The sequence below is a fragment of the Papio anubis genome, chromosome 4 (genome assembly GCF_008728515.1).
Source record: "Papio anubis isolate 15944 chromosome 4, Panubis1.0, whole genome shotgun sequence".
Taxonomy (NCBI): domain Eukaryota; kingdom Metazoa; phylum Chordata; class Mammalia; order Primates; family Cercopithecidae; genus Papio; species Papio anubis.
The window spans coordinates 70045694-70071122 of NC_044979.1; the positions used below are offsets into that span (position 1 = coordinate 70045694).

The window sequence follows — 25429 nt, forward strand, 5'->3', positions numbered from 1 at the left end:
CTCGGCTTTCTGATTTCTTGCCTTAGCACAATGTAGCACTTCTTATCTCAGACTTCATTTGCTCCCCACTCATCCCCATCCCCACTTTGTCTCTGCATGGTGTTGTAGGTCCTAAGCCGGTTATTCTCTGTTCTCTTCCCAGTCTGTTCCCCACCGTCTTCTGTCCTGCCCTGTGTCTTACTTGGCTGACCCCTAGGGAATTGCATCCTCTGAGCTGCCATCACTTACTGGTTTCCAGCTGGGTTCAGGCAAAAACAAGTGGGAGGAGAGAGTGACTGTATATGTTTCCCTAATTCTTCCCCATGTTAGACCATGTTTCTGGAAATCACTAACTACAACTTCTTCGGGGAAGCTTCTCTCCCATGGCTCTAGCTCTCAGTACACACTAATCACACTTAATTCTTAGTTGGAGAGGGAGTCATGGATTCCTGCTGTTGCTAGACTCGGAGTATTTCAGTATATCTTATTGGTTCTCTTATAGCTCTATTTGTAGTCACTTCTGGGTTGGATCCATTTTCCTTCTGGAGTGTCACTGACTGCAGATTCCCTTTATCTGGATTCCATGTCTTCCTCCTTTAGGTGCATTAGAAGAATGCATACATTAGAGATACAGTTTTCAAATTCTTAGTATTTTGAAAATGCCTTTATTCTGCTTTCACAAATGATTGATATTTGGCTAAGTGTACATCATTGATAATGTATAACTTGAATACTAATTTTTTCCTCAGAATTTTCAGTACATTATTTTATTTCCCTAGAGCTTCTGATATTGCTGCTGAGAAGTGTGATTCCATTCTCGATCATTTGTGTGCCCCCTCATACTTCCTCTCTGGAGGGAATTAGGTTCTTCTCTCTATCCCTGGTATTCCAGAATTTCATGATGATATTGCTTTGGTAGTGTCTTTTTCTATTGGTGCTGGGTAAGTTTCCTTCAAGATAAAGACTAATGTGTTCTAGTTCTTAGAAAACTTCTTGAATTTCTTTTAAAAAAATGATTTCTTCCATCCTCTCTGTCTTCACTTTCTAGAAAATTTGTATTACTTTGATATTGGAGCTCCTTTCTTAATCCTCTATTTTCTAAAGTCTTTTATATAACTTTTTATCTTACAAACCTTCTATTTTTAAAAAAACATTCAGCTTCCATATATAAAATTGTTCTTGCTTCCTTTCCTTCTGATCTCTATTTCTTAAACATGGGGATGGGGACATTTTTTTTTTGCTTTTCATTTACTTTTGTACATTAAGCACTATAAATCTATACACTTAGAAGGACCCAATTAACCAGTCAGTTCATTGTATATTGTTCAGGCAAAGAGCTAAACTTCTGTTTGGGAGGTCCTCAGATGTCAGTATCTTAAGGCTTATTCTTTGTTCCTCTTCACATGCTGATTACAAGCAGCTGACATCCTCAAAGCAGAGTGGAAAGGGGAGCTGATGGTCACATACATCAGTAAACACATTTTTCACTTGATTTCCCTTTTTTTTCAGCTCAGTGCCTCGCCCTGCTCTCTACTGCAACTTTTGTCTTCAATTTGAGGCCTCCTGGGTTTAATGTCATGTACCCTGCTGGTGTGTGTTTAGGGTGAGATAAGAGATAGTCAGAGAAGACCTATGAGGCAAAAGTTTGCTCTTCATACAAATTTTCATTTCTCCCCTCTGTCTCCAGCTGTCAGACTCAGATTCACACTTTTTTCATACTGAACTTTTTCCAAGTTGCTGTAGGTAAATAATCTGACTATAACTTGAAGCTGTAACTGCCTGTGGTCTGCCTAGATTGTCATGTCTTCATCTACATCTTCTCAAAACAGGTTACCTCTCATGGACTTGTGCCTTCTCCTAGAGTTCTTTTATCCTTGTTTGAAATTTATTTCCTAACTGACACTTTGGTCACTTTGGAGAAGACAAATGCAGCCATGTTAGTGGGTGCTGCTTGAGGACAAGAACCAGGTCTTTCTCACCTTGAATATCTTCATATTATGTAAGGTTGTCCAGAAGGGGTGAAAAGAGGGAAGGAGGGAGGTGGGAGGGAAGGGAGAGAGGTAGGGGGAGAGGGAAGGAATGAGGGAGGGAGGGAGGGAGGAAGGAAGAGAAGGAAGGAAGGAAGGAAGGAAAAGGAAAGGAAAGGAAAGGAAGGCAGGCTGCTCATATTATATAAGGAGGGAATTAGGTTCATATTGTATAAGGATCTTTGTGGGAAGGGAGCTGCCCTAATTCCAGAGGTGTCCAGACAGGGAGATCTGTGCACGTTTTACCACATGCCCTGCTTTTGTTGATTATTTAATATTGGTGACTTTAACTGTGCACATTGACTACTAAGGGTCTTTGCCATGTAGACATTTGTGATTTTCCTGGGGCACACATTTAACTTGCCTATGCTGATGAGTGGGAGCCGATTAAATAGCATAATGCAGGCAGGAAATTCATGACTGCTGGCATCTTAGTGTAGTGGTGGTTTATAATCCCTACCATTTAACTCTTAGTGAAATAACAAATTTATGAAAACAAACCTGAAAAGAAAGCCATTCACTGGTTGATGAGAAAGTGATGCAAGTTAATAAAATGTGAGGTCATAATTCTTAAAGAGATAATAATTTTACATGAGTGCATTACAGAAAGTAGTTCTTTGGATCTGTGGGCTGTATGAATCCAAAAAAAAGCTTGCTGTTAAAAACCAGCAAAAGTAGTGAAGCATTTTCAACAAGTGTTTAGGCAATAGAAAATTTCTAATTCAGTGAAGGTGAAAAAGTGGATTAACTTGTATGCACAGGAAAGACATGATTGAATGGAAATGTGATTGGAGAGAAACTAGGGGCCTCTATAAATGTCATTGTGTGACAATAGTTACTAAAGATGCCTACTAGAATGTTACTAGGATGTCTACTTCGTATTGCTTATTGAAGGATGGAAATGGAGAATTCTGTGCTTGTTATTACAATTGTGAGTTAATTCCTCAGTACTGCATTACCTGGAGTGTATTTTAATTAAGAATCCCATTTTCGTTTGCTGGTATTTTGCTGTATGAATTACTATAACTTAAATGTTCTGGTGGGTTTCTTAATTTTAGATGCTGTATTATGTAATTGATAAACTTAGATATTTGTGGGTCTTTTAAAAAATTTATTCTTCAAATGTTGTATCCTTAGATTCCTGTTGGTAGATGTCATTTAAAAAAAAAAAGAAAATAAATAAAGCAATAGTTGAAAAAGAACTAAACTTGAATTCAACTAAAACAACCTATCAGTGTCCAAGAAACAGCCTGCTAAATTTCATTAAAAATAAAACAAAACATATTCATAGTATGTGACAGTCGCTTAGTAATTACTAATGACTGAATCCGAGTAGCTTCCTATTTTCCTACACCCATGTGGGTAGCTCATCTTTTACTGTGGCATTTTCTAGTTCTCTGTATTTCTGTGTGAGACAATAGATTCCAAGAGTGGGATGTTTATATAATTGAATTTTCAGTTGAGCTTGGCAAAGCTTTTCTCATTTTTTTCTGATTGATGATTTAAATGGTTCTTCCTTTATTGTTAGCTTTTGCCATATTGGTTTTTGAATACTTAATGTATTCATAGCCTAATGGAAACTCCAACAGATGAAAAACTTTATTATAGAAATAAATAAATTTCCATCTATTTGTGACCATTTTATAACACCTGAAATTAGAGGTGCTTGTTTTTGTTTGTTTTTTCTCACACACTGCGTGTGGTTGGTGGTAACACAGAAAAAAACAAAACAAAACAAAATACAGCTCTAGAATCTCAGGGTAGCTCCCTTCCCACAAAAATCTCCCTTTTACCTTGTTAGTCACTTCATTCATTTATTCATTCAGCAAAACATTACAGAATGTCGAGAGGCTCAAGGTGAGAAAGACCTGGTTCCTGCCCTCGAGCCTCGCCCACTAGCACTACTGCATTGTACAACCCCAAAGGCATCATTCAAGTTGTAATCTATGTGCAGTGGCCAGACTGCAAAGCTACATTCCAGGGCAAATATTTGGGAATATTCCAAGAAGCCCACAGACATCACCAAAAAAATGGGCCCTGATACTCTGTACTGGAAAGGTTTTTGCCTTTAGGTCTTGCATCTATTATCTAACATATTAGGTGGTTGTCAAGTTTTTTACTGTAAAATATCAATCATCCAGTCATACATCTTAGTAGTGCCCATTTCAGCATTCTTATCCATAGTCCATCAAAGTCTAGCTATGCCATTTGATGACTGGAACTAAATATATCAACGTAACTTAGTGTAAATTGAAATTCAGAATTCTCCTTATAGTAGGATAATTTACATGGTTTTAGCAGTGATTTCTCTTCACAATATGCCACATGAAGTTTCTTGAAAAAGATTGCTTGATGTGTCTTTTGCTTTGATATTTAAGATAATTACCCATGAATAAATTTTTCCTAATTTCCTACATTATTGCATAAGGATTAATACATTTGCAGAGACAAGCCTTAAAATACGACTTCCTTATTTTGCATCAGCTGTCATATAAACAGAAATTAAAGATGTGCAAGGCTTATTAATTTTCTTTTTTTCTCGTTCTGCCTGATCTATGCTTATTCCTTAGAGAAGGGCCGTCATTGGTAGAGTTTTAAATGAATTATCAAATGGAACTTCTTTCATTGTTCCATAATACAATAAATAATATTTCTCTCCTATTTCTTGTAATATTTTTCATTTTTTTCTTATAGTAGTCCTCAGTGAGGGCATTTCCTATTTATATTTTTATATTAATTGTGACTGGTTGCTGGATGTAAACAGTCCAAATATTCCCTATTATCTATGTAACCTAGAGTTATTACTTTAAGACTCCATCTCTAGAGTCTTCATTATCCATGGGAGTCTGTGTTGAATTTTTAAGCTTTTTTTTTTTTTTTTTTTTTTTTTGAGACCAAGTCTCACCCTGTCACCCAGGCTAGAGTGTCGTGGTGCAATCTCGGCTCACTGCAACCTCTGCCTCCCAGGTTCAAGCAATTCTCCTGCCTCAGCCTCCTGAGTAGCTGGGATTACAGATATGCGTCACCATGCCCAGCTAATTTTTGTATTTTTAGTAGAGACAGGGCTTCACCATGTTGGCCAGGCTGTTCTTGAACTCCTGACCTCAGGTGATCCACCCGCCTCGGCTTCTCAAAGTGCTGGGATTAAAGGTGTGAGCCACCGTACCCGGCCAAATTTTTAAGCATTTTTTAAACACAGCCAACATCTTATTTTCAGTGCATTAGGAATGATGGTAGACTTCAGTTTTCTAGGGTAGTTTTACTGTGTTCTCTGCCAAACCCTCTAATTTTGAAGATTTGGTTTTGATTTTAACTTTATCTTTGCTGGCATTTGTGTCACCTGGGAAGGAATCAAAGTTGCCATCTCTGTTTCCTCTTTTTTAACCTGACCAGGCTGACCAAATAAAGACAGGTTGTTCTGACTGCGGAGGCAGCATAGCATAATGAAGAGATTGCTAACCCTGGATTCAGGAGATGCAGTTTCTGATTCTGCGACCAACACTAAGACACTTAAACATATAATACAGCTTCCTTACATGTAAAAATCAAAACATTGTCTGAGGCCTTCTCAAAGGTACCTCTATCTCTAAATGTTAGCATTTGAGTAAATTGTACAGTGGAGGGAAAGGTTTCCATGGAGACTGCTGGAGTTCCTTTGGAGTCTCTTAGAAATGAAGTTAGAGTTTAGATATTTTGGTGAAATTACTGAGTTGATTTTTTTTAGTGTTTAATTTCATATGATAATATTAGCTCTAAATCAAATGCCTTTTTCTGTTGCAGTATCTTGTGTGTACTCCTCAGACTAGTTTATGCAATTCATTCATTTATTCCCTCATTTTAAAGATACTTACTGAACACCTATTTTGTACAAAGCAGTTTGTGAGATCTTGGAGCTGAAAAGATGAGAAAGATCTATTCGTGCCTTCAAGGTCACAGGGAAAGACAGTGTGATGAGCCATAGCACAGGTATATGGTTAAGACAGTGGCAGCTCAGAGGTGAAGGTGATAGATTTGTCCTTGGTGAATGATTAAGAGGGTCAGGAGAGGCTTCACCCAGTGGTAATTACTCTGCCTGACTTCTCAAAGCCATATTTCCAAGCTGACAAAGCTAGATTTGAAGGATATGTAGATCATGCCATGGACAAAGATGAACAGGTGAAATATCTGGTGTTTTGTGGATAGAGATGGAGGATAGGATTTCAGAAGCATTCGAAAAGGACGGTAAGGAGGAAGAGAGGAAGCGGTTGGAGATCAGATTGTAGAAGTATTTAGGAATACTTAGGATGTGGACAACTTGATGACTGTATACACATAGTGAAGAAAAAAAAAAAAGGCAAAAGATTTTAGATAATTCCTGGATCTGGTAAATGGACCAGACAGCAAAAATACAACTTTGCCATTTCCTTAGAAAAAAATAATAATAAATGTACATAGCACTTAAAGTGTATGAGCAAAAATTATCATTGGAACATAAGGAACATTTATGTTGGTTGGTAGTTTAAGATGGTTGGGCTTCTCAGTCTTCCCTGTTAGTTTTATTGCTGATGTAGATCCTAGTAAGAGGATTCTAATCACTTGCCTGGTGCCTCCCTCCAAGTCAGCAGCAGGCCATCCTGGGCCTTGAGTCTACCGAACTATATTAGCTTCCTGTACTTTATTTTTTACTTTTGTTTTTATTCTGATATGCTTAATTTGTAAGTAGAACTTCTTAGAGATATAATTTTGTTTCGTAGTTGAAAAATAAATGTTACAGTTTCTCGTTTTATTAAAAGTTTATTGTTTTGAATCAAATGTTTTCTAAGATGGGCTTTTACCCACAATCTAGGGTTATATTTTCATTCCTTGAGAGTAAAATACTCCATAGAAGTATTTGACTAAGATATATTGTGCCTATCTGTGCCTAATGAAGCACTAACCACAGTAAATGATGAGTGGCAGTTTAATCAATTCGGCTCCTTCAGTAGTCACCAAGGGCATGCAGAATGTAATTTTTTAATCTTTCACTTTTCAAATACTGCAAATGCCAAAATGAAAAGATTAAGTCTGTTATATGTAATAAATTTTCTTTCAGAATATACAAAAAAGTCACTTTTTAATTTTCATCTTTTTGAAGCTGACCTCCTAGGGAAGAAAGTTCTTTGGTCTATTTTACAAATATATACATTCCTTCAGAGAAGAGTAAGGTAAATAAATGGCTACTCTGGTGCATCAAATAGTTCTAGCTTTAATTCCTTAATGGTTTATTTCAGTGAACCATGGCTAAATAAAATTACCTATTAGGTTAATTAATGTGGAAGCATTCTGAGCTTGTATTGCATCCCTGTGTGTTAAATTTAGATTATGTTTTGCATTTAATCTAACTCATTTCAGTGATCTCCTCTTTCTTTGTTATTCCTTTGGCTGGAGCTTGAATATATGTTCAGAGAATTGATCTGAGTTACAAAACTCCATTCAAAACAGAATTACCCAAATTCCTTTACATTCTTGCCCCTTGGTACCTGATTTTGAGAACAGCAGCATCAACATGGCTTGGAAGCTTGTTAGAAATGCAGGATCTCAGGCCTCAACCCATACCCAGTAATTAGAATCTGAATTCTAAGAAGATCCCCACGTGGTTAGCATACACATTAAAGGATGAGAAGCACTGCTTCAAGTACTATTTTTGGAAGGATACATAGGATTCGAGGAAATTTCTGATGCCAGCATAATGTCAAAAGGCAGAAAGGCAAGAGAACTAACCTGTACTGAGTTATGGTTCTGTTCATCTGCTTGCCTCCTGTCAGAATCAGAAACAGCTTGACACTCCCTTTTTTTCATATCCTTCTTTCCAAAGGTTTTGACAGTTTAGATGGCTCTGAATGGCTCTAAATAATTTTCTAAACTTGAGAAGAGGCCTCTTACCACTTTCAATTAGGAAATTGTGTATAAGAAGGGGCAGGTCTCCCTCCACCGTAATAGTCTAAGTTTGATGAGTCATTGTTCCTGCTGCACATATGGCAGTGCACGGGCAGTGCTGTGTCATGATCCCTCTAGAACTGAAACTGTCACTCTGCTTGAAGCTTTCGGTCCTAAGGAATCCCAAGCCTTTCCTAACACATGGATGAAATAAAAAACTAAAATCTAGGCAATGTTTTCTGACATTTTCATTGCACCGTATTTTAAAATATTAGAGTCTTTCTACATTATCTGCTGAGATTGAGCCAAACATTTGCCTTGAGAATTAGGGAAGAAGGAGAACAATGTTTTATTTTTTTGATATCTTAATCTAACCAAAATTAGATTAATGTCAACTAGAGAAATAATAACCGTTAGGTCTTATTCTGCTTCCTCATGTGATATAATTATTTATTGAGTTAATTACCATCTAGTTAACAATATCTTTTTGAGAAAATTGACTGAGTATAGTCCACTGAAAATATCATGGATCAAATGCAGATTTTTTATTATGCATGCTGATGGATGTAATTAATCCATATTTTAGTTGAAAGATATAAAGTTATCCTACACCATAAAATCCCAACAGGACTATGATGAACAGATACATACATGACAAGGCATATTAGCTGGTGCCTTTTTGACCTAACCCTATTTCATTCAGGTCTGGTTATGTTGCCGTATCTCCAAAACCCCTATCAGTCATTTGGATTATATTTTTAAAAGTAAAAGACCAAATCTTTGTTCTAAGAAAGGTGATGATGGCTACTACATTTACAAGTAAATAAATAAATTGCAGTTGTAGAAAGTATCATGGAGAGCACAGAGTTAGGGGACCTAACATAGTCTAAGAGATCCAGGAGGCCTTCCCACAGAAGTAACCCTGAACTTGTCTTTCCCTGTTCTAATGGAGGAAAGTTCTTACTCCTTCCCTATGAATTCCATTTTTTTCTATGTATTACACACTCCACCCCACCATTTCCCCAAATATAGTATTTTAAATAAATCTTTTCACCTTGAATTCCTCTGCCATAGAGTATATGTATATATACATTTTCAGATACTTTCATATGAAATTTTTAATTTTTTAATTGACAATAATTTACATATTTATGGGATACATAGTGATGTTTTGATACGTATAATATATAGTGATAAGATCAGGGTAATTAGCCCATCCCTCATATAAACTCATATAAAACATTTATCATTTCTTTGTGTTGGAAACATTCAATATCATCTAGCCATTTGAAACTATATAATGTAGTATTATTGTTATAGTCTTAATAATATATATAGTATATGTTACATATAATATAGTCTTATTTTCTTAACTATAGTCATCCTGCAATGGTATAAGACACTGGAACTTATTCCTTCCTTCTGGCCGTAATTTTGTATCTTTTAATAAATCTCTCCCTATACTTTCCTTCCCTACCCTTACCAGCCTCTAGTATCTTCTGTTCTACTTTTTACTTCTACAACATTGACTTTTTTTAGCTTCCATATATGAGTGAGAACATGCGGTGTTTAACTTTCTGTTCCTGGCTTATTTCACTTAACATTATGTCCTCCATTTCTATCTATGTTGTCACAAATGACAAGATTTCATTCTTTTTTATGGCTGAATAGTATTCATTGTGCTTGTAGACCACATTTTCTTCATACATTTATCTGTTGTTGAACACCTAGCTTCATTTCCTATCTTGGCTATTGTGAATAGTTCTGCAGTAAACATGGGGGTGCAAATGTCTCTTCAATATACTGATTGTCTTTCCTTTGGATAAATTCCCAGTAGTGGGATGGCTAGCTCATATGGTAGTTCTATTTGTAGTTTTTTGAGAAACCTCCGTACAGTTCTCCATAGAATATTCCCACCAACAGTATATAAGAGTTCCCTTTTCTCCACATCCTCATCAGCATTTGTTATTTTTTTATCTTTTTCATAATGGCCATCATAATTGGAGTGAAATGTCTTATCGTGATTTTGATGAGAATTTCCCTGATGATTAGTGATGTTGAGCACTTTTTCATGTTTCTTGGCCATTTGTGTGTCTTCTTTTGGAAAATGTCTGTTCAGATCATTTGTCCTCCCTTTTTTTTTCTTTTAAAGAGACAGGGTCCTTCTCTGTCACTCAGGGTGAAGTGCAGTAGTGCAATCATAGCTCACTGCAGCCTCAGTCTCCTGGGTTCCAGCAATCCTCCCACCTCAGCCTCTTGAGCCGCTGAGACTACAGGTGCAGTCCCACCATGCCTGGCAATTTTTTTTAAAAAATTTTTTGTGGAGACAGTCTTGCTATGTTACCCAGATTGGTCTGGAACTCCCTAGTCCCAAGCGATTCTCCCACCTCAGCTTCCAAACTGCTGGGATTACAGGCATCGACCATGGCCCCCAGCCTCATCGACCCATTTTTAAATAAGATTGTTTTTTCAATGTTGAGATGTTTGAGTTCCTTATATATTCTAGATATTAATCCCCTGTCATATAAATAGTTTGCAAATATTTACTCTCATTTTGTGGGTTGTTCTTTCACTCTGTTGATTGTTTCACTCTGTTTTCCTGCATGTAGCTACATTCCTACCCCACTGTATAAAAACTCAGTACTAAGTCAGTTGGGGAGAAGGATTTGAGACTTATCTCCTGTCTGTACAGAAGCTTTAAGTGTAGAAGCTTTTGGTTTGATATAATCCCATTTGTTTATTTTTGCTTTTGTTGCCTGTGTTTTTGATGTCTTATTCATAAAATCTTTTCCCAGATCAATGTCCTGAAGTGTTTCCCCTATGTTTTCTTCTAGTAGTTTTATAGTTTTGGGCCTTATGTTTAAGTCTTTAATCATTTTGAGGTGATTTTGTATACTGTGAGGCGTGGAAGTCTAGTTTTGTTCTTCTGGATAAGAATATCCAATTTTCCCAGCAGCACTGATTGAAGAGCTTGTCATTGTCCTGTGAGTGTTCTTGGCACTGTTATCAAAACACCAGGGGTTCAGCCTAGGTCCCATTTGCCTGCTGCACAGAAAGCCACTGACTGAGACAATGAGTTTTGCCAGGGAAGAAGCCTTTGTTTGGGTGCTGCAGCTGAAGAGACAAGAGAAAAGTCTCAAATCCATCTCCCCAGCTGACTAAAATTGGGGGTTTATATAGTGGAGAAGGAATGTAGCTACATGCGGGGAAACAGGAATTAGGCAGAAATAAGGAAGAGAAGTTTCAGTTCTGTAATACTGTTGGAGTTCTGAGTGTGGGTTTCCTGAGAAACAAACTCAGATAAGACAAATATGTTTCAAGCTTTAAGACCAGGAGACAATTTCTATGTTTATTCTTTTAAAAAGCCCATAAACATCAGACTTATGGGAAATCATGACATACCACTTGTGATGTTAACCTTTGTCACATGGCTGAGATAGTGTTTGCCAGTTTTCTCCATTGTAAATTTGCCGTCCACACCCACTCTCCACTCCTACTTCCTTACTATACTCTTTGGAAACAAGTCACTAAGCTCAGCTCACACAGAATAGCCAGGGGAGCGAGGGTTGCATTGCTTTTGATTCATTCAGCAAATATTTTTGAGCCCTTATTATGTGCCTGACACTCTGCTATGTCCTGGGAATAAGGTGATGTCCACAACCTTGTCCCTGATCTTGTAGATGTTCCATCTAGAGGAGACACACGCCCAAAAGCCAAACGCAATTGAACATTTTTAAGTGTTTTGAAGGGGACAAACTAGGAAAAGCAGGGTGAGACACTGGGGCTGGGGCTGTAAGGAGGAACTGCCTTACAGGTGGTCGCTGGGAAAGACATTTCTAAGTGGAGCTATTTGCACTAACCCCTGAACAGCAAAAAGCAATTAATCAGGTACAGAGAAGGCAAAGGGAACAACAATCCGTGCAGAGATCCTGGGATGGGAAGGAGTGTGGCAAGTTTTATGAGAGGACAGTGGAACAGCATGGCTGGAGCAGAGAAAATCTAATGTGGATACAGACGTGATGTAAATTTGGAGATAGAAGTCAGTCGCACAGCATGTGGAGGCTTCACTGCCTGCAGCCTCTACTGTTGATTTTAAGGAAAAAAAAAGTTCAAGGGATAATTTTAAAAACTGGACTCCTCTCCTTTTGTCAATATAGGGGCACGCATGTAGGGTATGAGTAGAAAGAAAACAGGTGGAAAGAAAATCCTCTGAAATCAGGATAGAACCAGCATAATTTTGGAAACCCCTTATGTTTATAAAATTAAAGTTAACAGGTAAAATTTTCTAATGTTTATAAAATAAAAGGTAGTACTTCCAAGCATGGTATAATGCTTCCCTATCTTCTAAATATAAAATAGAAACTTTTTTAAAGTTAGTAAAATAAACTGTCCTTCTTCTCCCTCTCATGATACATATCAGCTCACCAAATTCTCTATTTTGGGAAAAAGTTAGATGGCACCTTACTTAAAAACATCACTACACATATTTTCTCCCAATTTATTTCTCAGTTCAAAACACTTTAGAGATTAAAACATCTATCTTCAAGTTTAAAATATCTACTAATTTTTGACAAAATGCAGGAAACTTCTAAGGCATATTTTATTACAGGAAAACTGCTAAAGAGAGTAGTGAAAAAACAGATCATAATTAAGAGATTATTTCTACTAATTACTTACAAATAATCATGACATATTATACTTTCTTTATTTGTTTTTCCATAACTGATTAGGATGACTTCTTCTATTACTGTGTTTTTTTGCAAGTGGAGCATAACATAGGTCAAGATTTCACAAACTTTGTAAAGGGCCTGATGGTAAAAATTTAGGTTTTGCAGGACATGTGGTTTCTGTAGCAACTACTTACCTTTGTCATTTCGATGAGAAAGCAGCCATACATGGTACCTAAATGAATGAGTGTGGTTGTTTTTCATTAAAGCTTATTTATAGATACTGAAATTAGAATTTCAGGTAATGTTCATATGTCACCAAATATTCTTCTTTTGATATTTTTCAAGCATTTAAAAATGTAGAAGCCATTCTTAGAATGGAATATGGACTTCTGCTCTCTTTTTAGATTTTTCTTCTCTTGTCCACATAGAGCCATAACAACAGCAGTTAGCTCTCTAAAGTTTCTTCAGTTTATTAGACCCTTTTTTCTCAACCTGGAATATTTCCATTCCCAGTGCCATCACTCTGTAATCCAACCAGCTTGCACTTGTCTAGCCCTTTCAGGCATTAAGCATCCTTGCTAACCCTACACTCTGAGCTAAGCATGTCCTCTCATGCTGAAGGAACTGTGTAAACTGAAATACGTTCGAATTACTGTGTTTATACCATACAGATCTGCTAAACAGAATCTTTATGGAGGTTTTCCCAAAATTAACAACAGTCCTAAAAGTTTACTGACCTCACCAACAATGAGAAGTGAAGCTGAGAAAAAAAAATTCCGAACTATTAGACATACCCCCAAACCAATGTTCACCATCATGCTAGAGGAAAGTCTAAGTTATCTCTACATTCTCGTTACAAAAAATGTTACTATAGAATTGTCATAAGAAGAATTAATTAAGATTATATAGCCAAAATTATAGAAAGAAATGTATTAGAGATTTATCAGATAAAGATAAATGTCAGATAGTTAATTTTACATTGTTTTCCTAAATGTCAGATTCTTTATTGCATTTGTTACCTTTTAAAATTTTGTGATTGCTTTTGACTGATTTGCTCATTCTAAATGCACTTTTATGGCCAATTTTTAGTTATAATTTTATAATCTTTTTAATAACAAAAACTCCCAGATTATATAAGTTTCAATACTAAAAGATTGTCTGTCTCTGGTTGTACTGACAACAAATTGTCAATTCTGCTTAAAATTTTGTTTTGAATTGTGATGAAAAAAATCATTCATATACCTGAGACATAAATTAAATTGGGAAATGTTTAGTTCAAAAAAATTGAAGAATCTGTGAGCCTCGGTGGGTGTTTATATATTACCTTACTGGGGAACTAATCCTAAAATAAGAGTTTGAGCATACTGCATCCTGTGACACCTTTGATTGTAAGCTTTTGTGACCAGTTCTTATTCTTGAAAAATTTAGACTAAGTAGGTGATAATTACATAATTATTCAAATTCTCAAAAGAAGGAACAAAGGAGATATTTCCTGATATAAGATTATGTATCATAAATTATAGTGCTTAAATGGATGAATTTTTTTTTCTCAGTAAACCATTCAGTGCAGTCAATTTAATCCATTGAGAGAGGGAGCATGGGGCTAATGGAGGGTAGAAAGAGGTGTGGGGAAAGCAGACACTAGTTCTTTCATATTAAATTGAAGAACTCTTATTGCTGTGTGGCAATAAGGCAGTCCAGTAATAAGGAATTCTGTTATATTCATATGTTGATATGTTTTATACATGTACTTTTTATTTTCTTTTACATTTTATCTCTTTTTGTGAGTCCTTTAAGTGTAATTCCCTCAGCTTCTTTAGTACATCCTCAAGCATCTTTGAAAAAGATGATGTCATAGGAAACATCCACTAGAAACGAAAATCCAAGTCTTAGCCAGCTAAGCAGATAAGAGCCTATAAAAATGCTACATCATTCCATTCCAGCTGAATAGAATTGCAGCATAGATTTGTCTTTTAATCGTTCTAAGTAACATATTATGGAGATGATATAGACTAAACACAAGTAGTGCTAAAATAAATTCTATAAGTAGTTCTGGCAATGTAATAGTTACTTTCCTAGCCAGCCTAGCTATGTACATAATGGGGGTGGCTATGGCTTCTGCTAAGGCTCTTCACACTCTGAGCTGCAGCTTATGGTGGGAAAAAATGAAGACCGAAAAGTAAAGAGCAGAGAGGATACGCTGAGTGTAAAAAAGGAAGGTGCAGGTAGCTATTTAAGATCCAAGGTATTTTATTGTGTAAACTTAAATAAGAAGAAAATAGTCTTAGAAAAGAATTCCTGACAGAAAAATTTGGAAAGCCACCATACTGAAAATTTAAGTAGACTTAACCAGACATCTGAAGCCCTAATATTTATAAGCACATCATTGTGTTTTAATATCCTAATAAAATAATTCTCTTGATACCTATGTTGTCTTTCAAATCTAAAATGAAAACATGTTGTGTAAAAACCCATCTACCTAGAACGCTGGTTTGGAATTATTTACTACTTAAATAAAATTACATCCTATGATATAAAATGGCATTTGTTTGTTTTGAGTCATTTTAACACTGTATATTATTGGTGTTTACTTTGAATAAGAATCATGTGGTACAATAGGGAAGCAATTTCTGCAAATACATCACTTCTTTAATTCAAAACACTGTTTATATACAACTGTGATAACAACTGGAGTAGCTTTAGAGAAGTAGGTCACTTGGTCTTAACCCTTAGGTTTCTGAAATAAAGACTCAAGGGTTTGCTTGCCCTAAATTGAGTATGGGGGTGCAACAGTGGAAGAAGTGTCCCAATATGTTCATGGTTTTATTAGAATACTTGCAGGAAACATAAACCCATTCAAATACAGCCATTGTAAAAATCTGGAGAATTTCCAGGAGGTAGAGAGTTCTAAAAAACAAAACAAAACAAAACAAAACTGGATCATCTGAACATCTAAGCCTGCAGAAGTCAAGAACCTAGTCAGTTCAGGGGATTTCATCTGCAGGAATGTGTAGCCATTCATGCTACTTCCCTGACACTAATGTGATTTAGCCATCTACATATGCTAGTTTCTTACCATACTGCCCTATTCTCCAGAGGAGCAGAAGTATCTAAGTGGCTCCCTGTCCATACTATGGATTGGTTATTCCTGTTGGGCTAGGTGCAAGATGCAGCAGTCTGGGAGGCAAGGCCTTTTGATTTACTGGACTAACTTGCTAGGTGGGAACTGTGAGATTGGCAGGTCAAGCTGCGAAAGAATGTCAAGCATAGTAGATGGCTGATATATTGAGTAAAGGCTTAATCCATAAGCTCATAAGGGGAGCAATTCTGTCTGCTGAAAGATCGATGAAAGGTATCACAGAGGAGATGCACTTAAACAGGATTATAGTGGTTGAGTTGGAATTCGCTATCAAGAGCAAATAGGCGAAGAAGGAGGGTACTCTAGGTAGTGAAGCAATTTGAGTAAAATGGTATAGGTTTATGCTTGGCACTCAGGTAGATCAGTCTGGCTCAGCGATTCTCACTGTAGCTGCCCTGAATCATCTGAGCAGCCCATGTGGATGCCTGAGCTCCAACCTAGATAAATTGAAACAGGATCTCTGGGGTTTGTGGTCAGAGATATGCAGTTTCTTAACCTTCTCCAGGTGATTCTAATGCAAAGAGGATTGAGAACCACTGAATGTCTAGAGGCTACAATACTTTATGAGTTTGTGAAATATAGTTGGAAAAGGATGTTTGAACATGACTGTGAGGACTCATATATCAAGCTAAGGACTTAACTGTATTCTGTAAGTAATAGCACTAGAATGCACTATTTTATTGGTTTCCACCCTTTTCTGAGCCCAATATAGTTGCATCTATTTAGAGTTATTTCAGGGCAGTAGATGGGGGCAGGAGGAGTGGGTAGGTTATGGGATCTAGGTGTACGTCACCTAGATAGCTCATGGTGCTCATTAAAAATACTGTTTATCAAATAACTCCATTAAAAATGGGCAAAAGACATGAACAGGCATTCTCAAAAGAAGACATACAAGCAGCCAACAAACATACTAAAAAATGCTCCACATCACTAATCATCAGAGAAATGCAAATCAAAACCACAGTGAGATACTATCTCACACCAGTCGAAATGGTTATTATTAAAAAGTCAAAAAACAACAGATGCTGGCAAGGCTACAGAGAAAAGGGAATGCTCATACACTGTTGGTGAAAATGTATAATAAATTAATTCAGCCACCATGGAAAGCAATTTGGAGATTTCTCAAAGAACTTAAAACAGAACTATCATACAACCCAGCAATCTCATAACTAGGTATATATCTGAAAGAAAACAAATCATTCTAAAAAAAAAGATACATGCACTCACGTATTCACCACAGCACTATTCACAATAGCAATGACATGGACTCAACTTAGGTGCCCACCAACAATGGACTGGAGAAAGAAAATGTGATACATACATAACATGGAATACCATGCAGCCATGAAAAAGAATGAAATAGTGTTGTTTGCAGCAACATGGGTGCAGCTGGAGGCCATTATGCTAAGTGAATTAACACAGGAACAGGAAACCAAATACTGCATGTTGTCATTCATAAGTGGGAGCTAAGCATCAGGTACTCATAGCATAAAAATGACAACAATAGAAACTAGAGACTACTAGAAGGAGGAGGAAGGGAGGGAGACAAGGGTTGACAAACTATTGGGTACTATGTATGCTTAGTACCTGGGTGATGGGATCATTCATACCTCAGACCTCAGAGTCACACAGTATACCCATGTAACAAACCTGCACGTGTACCCCTGAATCTAAAAAGTTAGAAGGAAAAAGCAAACTGTTTACCCGCTGCTTCTCTTCTGTAGGAGTGGATATTCTAATTCCAGATTTAGTTTTCCTAAGCAGAATGTATTGAAGTTTTGTAATTATTCTTTCTTCTCTCTTTAGGGGAGTAGGTTGCATCTTTGTTGAAATGATCCAAGGAGTTGCTGCTTTTCCAGGAATGAAAGACATTCAGGATCAACTTGAACGAATATTTCTGGTAAGTCCTTTACAGAGTATTTCTGAGAAAAAATGGTTTCTAATTAGTCACTTAATGACAAATTTTACAGCAGTCTGTGGAAAATAATTTAAAACAAATTTATTGTCACATTTGGTTCTAACATATTTTGGACCTTTGAAAAAGCAGGAAATCAGTTAAGAATTATGTTTTTATACTACTGTACATGAATAACATGTCAAAGTGGTAAGAAGGAACAGGGCGGGAGAGGCAATATAGAGAAAGTAATGGGTTAAAAATGACAGAAGAATTCCAAATAATTAATATAGATACTCCCTCCCCTTCATATAGGTGGAGCTTAACTCCCCCGTCCCCCTTGACTGTGAGCTTTGATAACTTCCTTCCATAAAGCAGAGCATGGACAGTGGGAAGACGGTGACTTTACAATAGAGACACCAGTTAAACAGTACTTCAGTCAGGTTTTCCAAGGCTATCATCAGCAAAGATAAATCATGTTAGTGGGGTGTACCTTTGATATGATGTGTTGATAATGGCAGCTCACCTCTGTGGTCTTCCTCCCCAAACCATAGCCCCAGTTAAATCGTAAAAAATACATCACACGAGCCAAAACTGACAGACATTCTACAAAATACATGACTAGTAGTCTTCAAAACTGTCAAAGTCATCAAAAACAAGGAAAGTTTGAGAAACTGTCATAAATCACAGGGGGCTAGGGGAGACATGACAACTGAATGTAATGTGGTCTCTTGGATGAAATACTTGAAAGGAAAGACATTATTAAGTATGTTGTTCAGTTAATATCAGTGTACCAATGTGAGTTTCCTAGCTGTGACAAATGTACCATATTATGTAAGATTTTCACTAGAGAGGGAAACTGGGCGAGGGGTATACATGAGCTCTCTGTATTATGTTTTGTAACTTTTCTGTAAATCTAAAACTATTCTAAAATTAAAAGCTTATTTAAACTTTTGAAAATCTGCAAAAAGTAAGTGTTCTGGAGCCAGACTATCTGGACTTATCACCCTTCTCTGTCACTTTTTAGCCATGGGACTTTCAGCAAGGGGCTTATTAGTTCTCTGAGCTTTAGTTTTCTCATGGTTGAAATGAGGGATAATAATAGCACCTTCTTCATAGGTGGCTTTGAAGAATAATTGACTAATATATAAGTTCTTTTAGGACTCTGCTTGGCACATAGTAAATACTTTACATATATATAAATCATTGTTATTTTTATTACATCATTTTATGCCAAATACTTTTATTCAGTAGAGTTTCCACATTAGCTAATATTCATATAAACCTGTAATTTAAAACATGAAATCAGAGTTAGACAAATTAAGTGCAACATTAAAATATAGCTATCATATTGAGAATAAAATCTGCAATAGAGCGTAGTGATACAAACTGAGGCTCCATCACTATTGTGTTCACCTTAATGTCAGCAATAAAATGGTAAGAAAAGAAGACTAGAAACTAGGAAATTAAAGCACATCTGATTCCTCTATGCAGCAGCCTATATCCCTGTGAGTCGCTGTGCGCTAACAACAAATGGACAATCAACAAAGTACCTAACATAGAAACCGTCCTCAAAGTGTTGTCCTGTTGGTTTTGTTCTTTCAGAAACCATCTGTATCCACTTCCTTTCAATTTTATTTTATTCGATATCTATAAATTCCCAAAAATGTTAACATGATTATAAAAATAGTGTATCTTTATAATGGAAAATTCCTACAGTGTCAAAATGAATAAAAGCTGAAAAATCACCCTTTGTCCTACCATGCAGAGAAAACCACATCTAGTACTTGGACATATGCCTTCTATAGAGTTTTTCTATACATATTTGAAAAGATTGAATCATATCTTGTATATGCTTTTGGAACCAGCTATTTTCACTAAACAATTTGTAATTAGCACCTTTCAATGAAAAATAAATTCAGAAACCTATCATTCTTAATGACTGGGGAGTGTTTCGTTGTATGGATGAGACATTATTTACTTAACCAGCCCAATATTGGTAGCTTGTTTTCAGTTTTTCACTATAATAAAATGCTGCACAATCATCCTGTTAGTTAAGAATAATTATTAGAATAAGAAGACCTTATTTCAATAAAATTTAATTTATATAGATGTATTGACCATTTCTTCATATCCATCCCTTCATTTAAACTCATGAAGCCCTTTTTTCTCCCTGCTCCCAAGAACGTCTCTTATTCACTTTACTGAGATTGTACTGAGTCTATAAAAATAATATAAAATAGTACTTTCCTATCCAAGATTAAATTACTCAATTTTATGGCTGTTAGCATAAATGTGCAGCTTTTATAAACATGTTTGTTTTTTTGTTCTACTCAATACTTTACTTTTATTCAATTATTTTAAATAACTTTTTCACAATAATTTTCTTAAAAATATAAACTTTTCCATATATTTTGTATTGACAAAAATGGCCTAGAAGGAACTTCAATGGGCTGTAGTGTATATACATTTTTATGCAAAAACATATCTCCAAATATTTAGCATTTTTATTTACATAAAGCTCATGTATAATAATAATAGTGTCACTAAATTATATGCTGATAATTTTCTAAACTTTAGACTGCACTTTTCACTCTCTGATAGCTGTTGAACAATAATTATGTAACTTGTCAAATTACTGATATCTGGTAGAATTATTACTATACTGTATTTGAAAGCAGAAAACTTTAAAAAGGGAATTGTACTGAAAGACATAGCTCCACTTATATATTACTTTAGCTTGAATTATAAAGGAAAATAAATTGTTATATAAGTGAGATATACAGCAACAGAACAAAAAAGTGAGTTTCATAAAAGCATAATTTATTGACATAGCTTAGTCAAAGCTTTCATTTGAAATCTTTGTTTAACAGAAGTAATTTCCATTGGGTAATGTCTTACTGGATTACTTCCTGTATGAAATTTTGCTATTATTTATTAATATTAGGGCATTAGTTTCCTAATTTTATGGGTATTCGGAGACCTTTGAGCTATGACTAGGCTTTTAATAAGTCAGAGATATAAATCATTTTAAATTTCCCATGGGATTATTGATACACTAAACTACCGTTGCTCTTGTTGGAGCACAGAGACCCACAAATGCAGATAAGCATCATGATTTATGGCAATAGTGCTTTCATTTACTGTAGTTATTTTACACATCTAATGCCTCTTACAATAAAATGTCCTTTGATAATTAGGAAATGAAGATCATCCTCTATATAAAATTACTGCTGTAGAATTAAATGATGCTATGTTTTGCCCTGAAGAATTAGACGAAGCCAGATAAAGAGAAATCTAAAGAATTCTTTCGACATTAAATGTTATCATTTTAAATATTTTATTTTCTCTACTGAATTGTTTAAATTTGCAAGTATTAGCTATATTATCACACAAGTAGACTCTCTCAAGACTGGTGTGATCCTTGGAGGAGGAAATTTTATAAACCCAGTATGGTTAAATCACTGAGAAAAAATAAATGCTTTTCCTCTGTGACCTTTTATGTCTAATCTTGGAAGGAATGACTATTAAATAGTGATTAAATCCACTTTAACAGGCCTCTAATATAAACTGCCAGAGACTCTTTTCTAAAGTGGCAGTTGGATATCTAGCCTCTGGTAAAGCATTGCCAAGGAGATAATCAACTTTGAAAAGTCATGAAACATGGGATTATTTGATTTGTTTTGTGTTTTAATACGTGGATTAAGTTCATTCATTTGCCTGTGAACTGTACATAGAAAGGTGGTTAATAACTTTGAAGCACAAAATTAATAGCGTGTTACCCAAGACAGCTAATATAATTAGTTCCCACACACTGAGTCTTTATAAAATATGTGAAAGGAAATAAAGATCGGTTAGTAAAAGTCTTTACGTTTTCCTTTCTAAGGTTCTTTTTTCCCTATTCTCTTTTTTTCTTCCTTTGGTTGAAGGGAGCAGTTCACAATTTTAACAAGTTCAATGAATTCATTTCTGGAACATAATAACCATGTTCATATATATAAGGTGAGCTGGGATATGCTACAATCTGAAATTTCACCATTAAATCATTTTCCTTGACATTGTGATATGCAAGAAAGGAAGGAAGATGATGGAATTTTGATAAATTATATTCAAGACATTTTGAATTGGCAGGTAAATAGGCACCTAATTCTCCAAGCGGTAACTCTGCTCTTAGGTGGAAAGAGTATTTATTTTCACTTCTTTAGCATTACCCGGTTTTTAATATGGCATGGTGTATTCTATTCACCTCCATTAGTTGCAGAATACGCAGCAAATGCATTCATCCAGGTGAATATATATTCGGAGTGACAAAATCACAACTAATAAAAATTTTGTATTCTAAACATATTATTCTGAATTGAAAAAGAAGGGTACTTGGTGCAACCCTGGGAATATGTGTCTCTCTCACTTCAAAACAGCTGAACAAATGGCAGGGAATGCTTGCACAGCTGTCTGAAACCTTTGGCAGATGCTTCTGGGTCTCTGTGGCTCATGGCCCGTTGTGTAACAGTCACGACAAAGGAGCTGGCATGATTCCGTTTTTCAGATCTGTTCTTTTTCTCTCTGTCTTTGAATGTTGATAACCCTGATAAATCACACCTTTCCTCGTCTCCTGGGTCTCCTGGCTTACAATGAAATTTCATCCACTGGTTTTTAAACTATTGTACATTATTTGATTGATGCGATTGTTAAAATATTCCTCTTCATCAATATATGCCATTCAGAATTTGAGTGAGTGCATGTGTGTGTGTAACGATCCACTTGCAACTTTGAAAGCTACTATAGTACTCAGTCTGGCTTTTGAGTCGGATTATTCCTTAAGCCACTGCACTTTGCATTAAACTGACTGTGGAGATACAGTTTACAGATTCAGTTCCTGTCCTTGTTTTCCTCCACATGGCTCTGATTCCAGGATCTTTAGAACTGGAACCATAATCCTACAGCTTCATGATTAGTTAGGAAAGACTTATAGAATGTAAGGGAAAGCTGATACCACCTCCTTGATGGTTATTACCATTCAGGTGGATGTATTGTAACAGCCACATGGTTAGGATGGAATATTGCTATCACAGATTTGTATCATCATTACCATTACTGGATTTGCTTTAGGTCATTTCTGCCATACTACTTCAGCAGTTACTCTGCAACATTAGGTACAATGAAGACATAGAAGAATTATGTGTCATGATACCAGCCTGGAGTAATGACCATGAAAATCAAGGCAGGTGGGCAAGGCATACTTTAGGAATGGAGTCATGAATAATTGCTGAGCAATTGATCAGCAGATGTGAGACCCAGCAATAACAGTGGATTCCCTATTAGTTAAAATACTGAACTCTAAGGGTTAAATGTTGTGCTCTAATCCAAGGTTTTTGTTTTCTGCCCCCGCTCACCCACTACCCCAGCAAGCCACCTTTTCAAATTGGACAGTAGTTTCTGCATTGTAAAGGAGGAAGTTAAACTAAGTGATTTCAATATTGTCTTGTAGCTCGAACCATTTTTTATTTTTTAAAAATGCTTGATGTTACTGTATTATGTGTAAGTTATGGGTGTTTAAAGAAAAATTGCTAAGAAAATTTTTGTTAAGCATTAAAGAAAGTATAATATTTGAAGTGAAAATAAAGGGGAAAAGGAGACATCAGGCAGTGGTATAGGAGTAGGTGGAAGGTGAGTTGAATGTTCAAGACTGCACTTTGATAGTTTAGCATTTTTAAACCTCATTTTATCCATAATGTAATAAAACAGCATAACAGAAGAGTAATGTAAGAGCATATTAACAAAAATAATACAATACAGTGTGGTAGTACGTGCCTATGATCCCAGCTACTTGGGAAGTTGAGGTGGGAAGATCACTTAGCCCAGGAGTTCAAGGCTGCAGTGAGCTATGATTGTGCCACTGCACTCCAGCCTGGGCGACAGAGTGAGACCCCATCTCTAAAAAAGAAAAATGTGATAAAATGATAAATTCAACTATATAAATACTGGCAGAAGTAGAGAATTAAACAACTCTTGTTGGGGTGAAGAATATTGAAAATATTAAGCTACAATTTTAAAATTAGTTTTAGAAAAACAAACAAGGACAATAGATTATAATACTCTACCTCCCACCCTGGAACAAGTACCTCTTAATTTGTACTTGTTTCCTTCAAGCCTCATCTATAGGCATAGTCATTTACATGGTGAAAAATCTTTTCAGAGAATCAACTGTATATAAGTAAAAGAAAAGTATGAGAAAAAATCACTGAGATATAACCAACATTAAACATTTTTGTATTCCCTTTTCTAGATTTTCACAATTGAGTTCATAATAAATTTATGGTTTTGTGTTTAGCTTCTCTTTAACATGAAATAGAGAGCCATTTCCAAGTCATTAATATATACTTGAAAATGTTATTTTAATTATACTATAATACCTTACAAATGTGCCCAAATAATAGAGAAACTCAAACATTTCTCTATTACTAGATAATTTGCTTGCAGTTTTTATGCTACAGTAAGCATTGCATATTTTTGCCCCATTTAATTATTTATTCATTCGGAAAGATTATTAGGCATCTTATGTGACAGTCAGTGTGACTATGGTGGTAAACCAACAAACATAGCCCCTACTTGCTTCAAAAATACGGTCAGCTGAGCTACATTTGAATAGCTTTCAGGAAATCAGGTCAGAAAGATGTTGCAAAACTATTGTTACACATCTTGGATATAAATGATGTGAAAGAGGAAAGGGTCAAAGATAACTAAAAAGTTTCAAATCTGGGGAACTAAGTGATCAGTGAGGTCATTGAAAATAGTGGGAACATTGAAAAGGACTACCACTGCAGGGAGAGGAAGAAGAGAGCTCAGGGTACTGGACTTTATGTGATAGCGGGTGACCTCAGATGGACATGTCCAGTGTATAACTCATACACAACAAAATCAGGAAGATGGATGGGAATCAAGGAGCCATTCACCCGAAAGAGACAAGGTTGGCTCCCACATCATGTTAGTTCTTGAATCATGAGAAGATAGAAGGAAATGCTGTGGACCACTGCCTACCCTGTAGGGGATGTTCATGTTTTGGGGGATTGGAGGGTTAGACCAGGGGAGAATCAGTACAGTGACACAAATCAAGGGAGCGGTGACCAGAAGAGAAATAAAGGATAAGAACAGAAAAAGAAAATCACTCCCTGGAGCAAGATAATCCATCAGCTCAGGTCTGTTCAGTGGGTAGGGGTGGTGGGTTATAAAGCCAGAGCCCCTCCTTGCTTATTCCCAACGTGTTCTGCACACTGCTCATATAGTTTGTGGCACATTGTATGTGCCCAGTAAATGCTTTTAGCCCAGAGGAAAAGAAAGATTTCCTGCCCCAAAAGAGTCAATACAGAAAGCACATGTGGGTTTATTAAGAAAGGTTAGACTTTCCATGGTTTTTCAGAGGAGACCTGTGATTCTCTTTGATGTTTCAGTGATGCTGGAGTGAAGGTGGGTATAGCCTCAGAGGGAGGCATAGTTCTAGGTTGTCCACTCTTGGCTCTGCTTCTATTAAGATATTGCAGTGAAATAGATCCCACTACTGAAAGGAAGGTTGAAAAACCCTGGACTAATAACATCTTAAGGTCCTCCCTGGTCAATACTCTATGAGGAAAAAAAAGTCTATGTGGAAGAAAAGTGTTCAGAAGAGATCCAGTGAAAATGAAGATGTTGGAAAAATAAACACTGAGTGGTTCATGTATGGAGACATTAGATGGATGTTCTAATAAAGGAAGTTCCATGCTTCTAAGCAAATAGAAATGTTGGTAGCAAACTCCAGTAAGGTCATTTGTCTTACATGAAAGTTAAGACA

The 25429-nt window shown here is 36.1% G+C and overlaps 1 protein-coding gene across 9 annotated transcripts in view; it reads left to right on the forward strand.

The window, feature by feature from the left end:
- The window catches only part of CDK14 (cyclin dependent kinase 14), a 581124-nt gene that overhangs the window by 347519 nt on the left and 208176 nt on the right, over window positions 1-25429 (forward strand). For all 9 annotated transcript variants that reach the window (XM_017956186.2, XM_021935106.2, XM_031664857.1 and 6 more), the window contains 1 exon segment: window positions 17517-17610. In XM_017956186.2, coding sequence (XP_017811675.2) covers window positions 17517-17610 — 94 coding nt within the window.